This window comes from Austrofundulus limnaeus, unplaced genomic scaffold, assembly GCF_001266775.1.
Source record: "Austrofundulus limnaeus strain Quisiro unplaced genomic scaffold, Austrofundulus_limnaeus-1.0 Scaffold458, whole genome shotgun sequence".
NCBI lineage: Eukaryota > Metazoa > Chordata > Actinopteri > Cyprinodontiformes > Rivulidae > Austrofundulus > Austrofundulus limnaeus.
In genome coordinates, this window is record NW_013952860.1 from 161,766 (window position 1) to 170,287 (window position 8,522).

At 40.1% G+C, this 8,522-nt stretch overlaps 1 protein-coding gene across 1 annotated transcript in view; it reads right to left on the reverse strand.

The window, feature by feature from the left end:
• ryr1b (ryanodine receptor 1b (skeletal)) overlaps positions 1-8,522 on the reverse strand; it is a gene marked incomplete in the record, with an annotated part of 103,334 nt that overhangs the window by 13,811 nt on the left and 81,001 nt on the right. The window contains 5 exon segments of the mRNA XM_014025145.1: positions 511-1,814; positions 1,898-1,979; positions 6,262-6,495; positions 6,605-6,693; positions 7,461-7,541. Of these exon segments, the coding sequence (XP_013880599.1) occupies positions 511-1,814; positions 1,898-1,979; positions 6,262-6,495; positions 6,605-6,693; positions 7,461-7,541 (1,790 nt within the window).

Consider the following 8,522-nt stretch of genomic DNA (forward strand, 5'->3'; position numbering starts at 1 on the left):
ATGACAGATTGGAGTAATTTATCAATCTGCACCAGTTTACTGTAGAGCTTTTTGTTTTTCACAGGAAGTTCATGAAGAAATAGACCACTCATTATGACCACTAATTAGAACCACTCATCTTACCAGGACCTCTCATCAGAACCACTCATCAGGACCATTCTCCAGAACCACTCATTAGGACCTCTTATCTTACCAGGACCACTCATCAGAACCACTCATTAGGACTACTCATTAGGACTACTCATCAGGACCACTCAACAGAACCATTAGGACCTCTCATCTTACCAGGACCACTCATCTCATCAGGACCTCTCATCTAACCAGGACCACTCATCTCATCAGGACCTCTCATCTTACCAGGACCACTCATTAGGACCACTCATCTTACCAGGACCACTCATCAGAACCAATCATTAGGACCACGTATCAGGACCACTCAACAGAACCACTCAACAGGACCACTCATCAGAACCACTCATTAGGAACTCTCATCTTATCAGGACCACTCACCAGTTTCCTCTTGAGAAGCGGTGTTCCTTCTGGAGTTGGAGGCTCTTCTGTTGTCGTTTCTCCAAAGTCCCCGAGACCCCCAGGAGTGTTAAAACCAGGCTGACGCCCACCTTCTCCTTCCTCTCCATCCTCCTCCTCTTCTCCTTCCCCAACAGTGTCCAACAGGTCCGTCCCTCCGTCTGCTTCCTGGACTTCTCGAGCTCCTGGTTCAGGTGGCAGATCTGCGTGGACTTCATCTTGTGTGGGATCTGGCATGCTGGCTAAAATCTCTGTGACGGTCATCTTCTTGGCCCCCTCCACCAAGCCCCCGCCGAACAGCGCCTTCCAGATGAGCGTGAAGAAGCCCTTACAGATGTTGTAGACAAACATGAGGATGCCCATCAGGACGGTGTAGACGAACGTCACCAGGCTGACCACCATCTCCTTCACGGTCATCTTCCTCAGTTTGCGGTATCGGCGCCGCAGGTTGCGGAAGGTGAACATGTTGAAGAAGTCCATCACGCTCTTCAGGAACTCGGCGAAGGCGGAGGTCGACTCCGGAACCTCGCCCTCTTCGTTCCCTTCCTCGCCTTCTCCAGCTTCTCCTTCGTCTCCACCGCCCTCCTCCTCCTCGTCTTCCTCCTCCTCCCCGTCTCCCTCGGGCTCAGAGATGGAAGCGGCGATGTTCATCTCAAAGATGGTGTCCTCGCAGAAGTTCACGAACATCTCCATCTTCTCGCTCTCGCCGCCCTCGTTGACCACGTCGAAGATGAACTGCCGTTTGGACTCTCGGACCTGCGGCATCTCCCACTGGTTGCGGTTGGCCTCGCTGATCTCAAAGTAGATGCGCTCGATTTTCCGGCTGGCTCCCATGATCTCGATGCGCCCGAGGAAAGGCCGGAAGTAGTTGAGAACGCTCTCGGCCTGCTCCAGGAAGTTCTGGAGCCGGGTGTCGTGGGGAACGTGCTCGGACAGGTTCGTGAGCAGGACGGCGATGTTGAAGCCGATGTCCTTGGCCGGCTCCTGGAAGCGGTCGGCGAACTCCTCAATGTTGATCATTTCGTTTTCGTCGGCCTCGGAGCAGGAGAGCAGGAACTGGATCTCTGACGGGGAGTACTGCTTCTGGCTGTCCATGGCTTTGGAGAAGTCCTTCTTGGAAATGAGTCCACGTGGATCCGTCACGTAGTCCCTGAAGGCGTCAGACGCCACGATGTCTTTGAGCTTGAGGAACATGTCGAAGAACTTGAGGATCATCTCCACGTTGCTCGAGGACTCCACCAGCATGTCCACCATCTGCCTGGCAATGGTGCCGTTGACAATATTGCCTGAAAGCAGCACAGGAAACAAAAACATCGCAGCCAGGTCTTCACACACAAAAAAAGAGAGGACTTCAGCTGCGAGATCTCACCTTCAAGCAGGGACAGAAGCATCACAACCATGTCCTTCTGGAGGTCCAAGAGTTCCTTCAACAGTCCAATTTGACTGGAATCCTACAACAAAAACCTGTTTCCTTTTATCCCTTTACAAGTTGAAGAGTAAACTTTTACAACTCCAGTTCCAAAAGGTTACATTTTTGTGTAAAATGTAAATATCCTTCTAACAGTCTGTAAACGTCTGGAACTGAGACCAGTTCTGGAGGTTTTGGAAGGAACATGATCACATTTTGATCTAATCATCTGGACGGGAGCAGATGTTTTAAAACATATGCTAATGCACCCCTATACCATCAGAGAAGCAGGCTGGGAGGAAGTTATTGGCGTTTTTAGAAAATGTTCAAAATTAGATGCCTGAATAATACGCTCCGAGTCTAATTAAAATATCTTCTAACTGCTGCTACGTGTCCTTACCAAACCACACCTAGTCCYACCCCTAGAGGCTGCTCCTCTTATGTCAGCATTAGAATGTAAACAACGTCATGTTTATCCTGCGTTAGGGAGACACATATTAACCAGAGAAATGCTCTGGTTGTGTGCTGTAAGAAATGTAAAATGAGCAGGAAAAAAAACATAAAAGTACAAAAAAACTCACAATTTCTTGTAAAACAGCCAAAATGTGCAGTAAAACAGCTAGAATGCAGCTGTAATTTCTTAATTTAGCATAAGAAAGCATAAGAAGCACAGGTTTGCTGAACTAAGCAGAAAGAAGCTGAAATAATTACCAAAATGTAAAGTTAGCTTCAAAAAGCTAACTTTAGTTAATAATAGTTGAACATTAGTTAAAATTGCAGCAAATAGTTGAATATAGCAGAAAGCAACTGTAAGAAGCAGAAATAGCTCAAATTAGTGGAAAGAAGCTAAAAGGTAGAAAATAGAAGAAGAATAGCAGAAATGAGCAAAATTATAGCTGAAATAGCAGAAAAAAGCTAAAACTAGCAAAAAATAAGATAAAATTAGCACAAGGAAGTCAAAAAGAGCAGAACCAGAACAAAATGTGCAAGGTGCTGAAAAGATTTAGAAACATTTTGAAGAATTTTAAGGATGTTGAAAACAGGTCCATTCATTTCAATGGGAAAAATGAGGCAGAAAATATTGAAATAGCTAAAAAAGTATAAATAGCTGAAACACCGACGGTCATATTCAGAATGTTCTGAAGGAGATGAATGTTTTGATATATGAATTGCTAAAATAGCACAAAAATTGCAGAATGAGATTCATGCCAAAAACCGTACGGAAGAAAAACCGATCTAAATAGTGAGAATGATTGTGAATCGTTCACACACAATGATCCTAGTCCCGTAAATGACTGTAATCTCAAATTATAAAATATAAGACTAAAATTCAGTTCTTCAGTCACAACATTTTCCTTCAGCATCATTTACATTTTACACAAGATCTCAACTTTAATGGAACTGGGTTGTACTTCTGAGACGTAAGCAAAAAGACACTACCTCTGAGGGAGTTCTACTCCAAAAGTGATCCTGGGTTTGCATTCAGACATAAAGAGTTTTTATTTTTAACGTGACAAAAACTCAAAGGTAATACGACGAGAGGAGAGAAGGACAACACAAATAAGAGCATCAACGTATTAAAGCCTTTATAAATAACACTGCAGGATGGAAGGAGTCAACAGATTTCTCAGACGCTGATGGGAGCCACAAATTGTTTCAACAGAAGCTTTCAGATCGGGATAAACCAGCATCAACTGCCGGAGAAATCACAATCTTATATCTGAAACTGAGCAACAGACATGGCAGCTGAATGAGGAGCAGAAAGGCAGAAAAAACTCCCCACAAAGATTCAGTTTTCAAACTGGAAACATGAAGAGTGGGAAAAGAGGAGGATGTAGATGACGGTGCTCTTAAAGAAGCGTATTTTAACCGAAGCATGAAGTGATCAGAAATGAAACTCTGAGTCTTACGCCGTCTCTTTGTCCCGGATCAGGGTGCATCTTGGAGGATTACACAGGAAAATAAAAACAGGGTTTAATCAACATTTTCACTTCACTTTGATTAAACCCTCAGGTGTACAACTTAAGTGTCAGTTCAATAAAGATAACGGTTTTTATTTCATTTATTTTATAAAAAACAAAAAGAACTCCAGCTGACTTTGCTTCAGCTTAAGATTACCACAATAAAACCTTGAAAATCCAAGAAGCCTTTTTGTAATTAATTTATATAAAAACATCTAAAAATCAATAAATCCCTACATTTTAGTTTTTGTATGTTTGTGTTAAAACTGAAACAGCTCTCAGGGTGTGCAATGATTTGCTTTTAACCGTTGATTCTGGTGCTTCTGCTGTCTTAATTCTTGATCTCACTGCTGCCTTTAACACTGTGGATTATGAAGTTTTATTATCACGTTTAGAACCGTCTGTTGGTGTGAAAGTTTTGGCTCCTAAATGGTTTGAGTCCTACTTGTCTGAAAAGAGTTTTTCTGTTTAAGATGCAGAGTTTTCTTTCACAGAGGCTCCTCTTAAATGTGGGGTACCTCAAGGCTCCATACTGGGTCCCATTTTATTTTCTCTTTATTTTCTTCCACTGGGGTCCATTTTCAAGAAATATAATGTGTCATTTCATTTTTATGCAGATGACATTCAGACTTATTTACTGGTGGACCTCAGTGTAGGAAGAATTTGAAGAATTGTTTAAAAGACGTTCAAAGATTGACAGAGCTAAACTTCTTTTGGCTAAATGAAAATAAAAGAGGTCATTGGGTTTGGCAGAACTGACCTACTGGTAGGATTTAACAGTGCTGTTGGCTCCTGGGACTCAGACTGTCACTTTATTGGGAATCTTGCGGTTATTTTTGACAATAGCTTCAAATTTGACAGACAGGTCAGTGTCTGTGTTTTTATCATTAAAGTCAAGCCTCATCTTCCCCTTGATACACTTGAGAGGGTTATTTATGGTTTAATTTTCTCCAGACTGGATTATTGAAACTCTCTTTACAGTGGGATTGATCAGTCTCTGCTCCACCGTCTTCAGGTGATCCAAAATCCAGCTGCTCGTTTCTTAACGGGGGCCAGACAATGTGAGAACATTACCCCTGTAGTGCATTCACTTCACTGACTGCCTGTTTCCTTTAGGTCTGTTTTAAAAGTTTTACTCTTAGTTTTTGAATGTTTAAATGGTCTGGCTCCTGTTTACCTTTCTGAGCTCCTACACAGTTATCATCCTAGTAGAGCCCTGAGGTCTGAAGATCAGATGCTCTTGGTGGGTCCTAGGACTTGACTAAAGAGGACAGAGCCTTCTCAGATCTAGCTCCTAAACTCTGGAACAGTCTCCCTCTTTCTGTGAGATCTGTCAGAACACTAAATGAATTTAAATCTCTTTTAAAGACTTATCTTATCACCCAATGCATGGAACTGTGGCTGATCTACAGAGCTCCTTCAGTGACAGACCGCTGCATCCTAAATGCACAAAGGAGCGTTACCGCAGATCCTTCCTCCCAGCAGCTGTTAGACTCTATAACCATCACTGCTCCCAAAAAACTCCATAAGCATCCATGCTTGTGTTTGCAAATCAAACAACTCTATCTCAGTCACTATATAAATAATACTCTGTGACAATAGTACATTTTATTTCCAGTACTGGAACACTGACTTATTGACACAGTTCGACTCAAATGGCACATCCCTTCAGATCATGAGTCTGTCAGGACTGTTTTTCTTGTAATTTTTTCTTTTTCTGCACGGTATCTTGCTTTATTTGATATTATTTCATCTTTATAGCCTTGTACAGTAATAGTTTTATTATTATTATTTTAATTCTATTGTTATTGCTACTGTTGATAACGTCACATTTCAATATATTGTTTTGTGAATTGATGTATGCATCTGCTGCTACAGTTACACCTGAATTTCCCCTCAGACAATAAAGGCTGTTTCTATTGGATTCTATTTTGGGTTTGGTTTTTAAATTCAGAGAGCACATGCAGTTTCTCTCTCTCTCTCTCTCTTTAAATTATTTTTCAGTTTTTATTTTGAAAGAGGGAATTGTTTGAATGTTTTTATATTACTGTATACTTATTTTGCTGTGCAGGAATTTGGTTGCCTTGGGGTGTGTAAATTTTTATATAAATAAAAGTTTTAATTGACAATTTATTGATTTTAACCAAGCAACAGAAAAAATAAACATTCAAGTATTCATTTCTTTCATGTTGTTAATCATCACAATGTTTCTAAAACAGTAAAATAATCTGTTAAGGATTTAAAACAAATTAAGGAGATTATATAAGATTAAAAATGCAGGTGGTATAAATATTTATTAAATAAACTCCTGCTTTAACATGCAACAGGTCATAGAGCTGATTAAAGCAGTGGGATGGTTCTCACCTGAGCAAGTTTCATCATCATGTGAGCGAAAACGTGCAGGAAACCAACAACAGCGTCCCACAACCTGCTGTGGGCCAGAGACTGCTGGTTCCCTGTGCACGGACCCTGGATGTACTCAGTCAAGCTGTTGAACACCTGCTTGGCCACCGTCATGGCTTTGGAGAAGTTCCTCTTGCCAGGTTCGTCGATGATGTCCTTCCCTGAGTAGTACCAGTAAAAGTCACTGATGGACTCCTGCAGGAGGGCGAGGACAGAGGGGAGATACGGTAACTGCACGGTTCTTTTAAAGCTTTAGGTGTTTTATGAGCTCTGGAGGAAGTTCCAGGTCTTAGTAAGAGTTCACCTGCAGTCGGAGCAGGTAGTCCACGGTGCAGATGATGACGTTGATGGTGGTGGTGCTGCCTGTCTGAGTTCTCAGATAGTTCTGGAAATCTGAGCAGAGACACCAGAAATTTTATTTTTTATTTAAAATTTTTATTACCTTTTTATTTTGCAAAAAAGAGCCATAAGAATTATAGCCGGTAAAAATTATAATCAACCATCAAATGTATTGTTTCATCATTTAAAGTTATTAAAATTTCATGAGTTGGTTGATTACAGGACTTTGCTGATTATGTATAGGRCTCATAAAAAAGCATTACCTTCGAATATTCAATCTAATTTCATTAAGAGGCAAATTATGTATAACCTTAAAGGATTTGAAATGTTTGTTAAACCAAAAATGCAAACTAATTTAAAAGAGAGATGTACTTCAGTTCAGGGAATTAAGTGCTGGAACAACTTGGCTAGTGATTATAAAAACACTGGCTCAATTAAGTTATTTGGGAGAATGGTTAAATTTCATTTGTTGACAAAATATGAAAATGCATAATAAGCATTCATATGAGCTGTAGTTTGAATAATCGTAATCTTTCTTTATTTTTCCTTTTCTTTTCATTTTGCTGATCATTTTGTTAAGAAAACCTTATTTATGTACATGTATGTAGGGGTAATGTAATTTATACATCTTTATTTTTGTTAAAAAGGGGCAGAAGTTATAAGATTTTTTTCTTCTTTCTGCTCCTTTTCATTTAAAGGTATTGTGTTTGTGTTGTGTGGAATTTTTTGTTTTAATTAAACGAAATAAATTACTAAAATAAAAATAAATTGGTTCAAACACTTTGGACAGGACGTGGCGGTCCTGTTCGCCGCCCACTCACCGTTGTTGTGGCCCTCACACAGGAGCTGCAGGAAGCGGAAGAGGTCGCAGGTGAATTCATCGTCTGCCATCACTTTCTCATCTGGGCAGAGCAACAAAATGCAGGATTACATCAATCTGCTGACAGTTTGTCTGCAAATTACAGGTGAGCTCTGTTATTCTGTTAGATTACAGAACAGGGATTTAGATGTWTTAGAGAAATGTTTAAATCTTTTTAGTTTATTCTTTAAACGTTTCTTTTAACTCAGATGTTTTTCTTATACCTTCAACATCAATGGTCCTTTTTTCTGTTACCTTGAAGGAATATTATAATAAATGTAGTTTAACACTTCTTTATGTGGTGCTTTTGTTTTTATTACTTCATTGTCTTGGAGCTGCATGTTCATTTTTCTAACATGTTCAGCAGTAAAGTTATTTAATGCTAAAAATACAAGTCATTTGACGCCATGGTTGTGTGTGTGGTGGTGTGTTAGTGCACAGACTCTGGTTACAAAAGTACAACAAGGTGGCTCCAAGTCTGAATGAGAGAAGCTGAGGAAATTTAACTTAATAAAATATGTCAATAGATGCTATGTCTAATTAAAAAATGCATTTAAAAACTTTGGATTTGGACCAAAACAAAGTTATTTGTGCAACAAACAAACAGAGCACAGGGAAATATAAACAGAGACAGACAGACTGTCAGGCAAAGATACAGACAGGAAGACAGAAAAACAGAGAAACAGACAGACAAGCCGACAGAGAGACAGGAAGACAGACCAAGACAATCAGGCAAAGACAGACGGACAGACTGAGAGACATGAAGGACAGATCTACTGCACTCTGCAAACCTCAGTTATCTGATATTTTTGTACATTTTTGTTAACTCCTTTGAAAGAAAATATTGTTGTGTGTTGTTYGTTTACCTGTTTGTGTGCTTAAACATACAAAAAATGAACCAATGCATAGAAAAGATTAATAAATAGAAAAATGGAAATTGATTGGTCAACCGTAGCACAAAAACAGCTGCACCAATCAAAACGAAATTAGTCAGGACTGTAGATGAGTCTGACCTACACTGCGC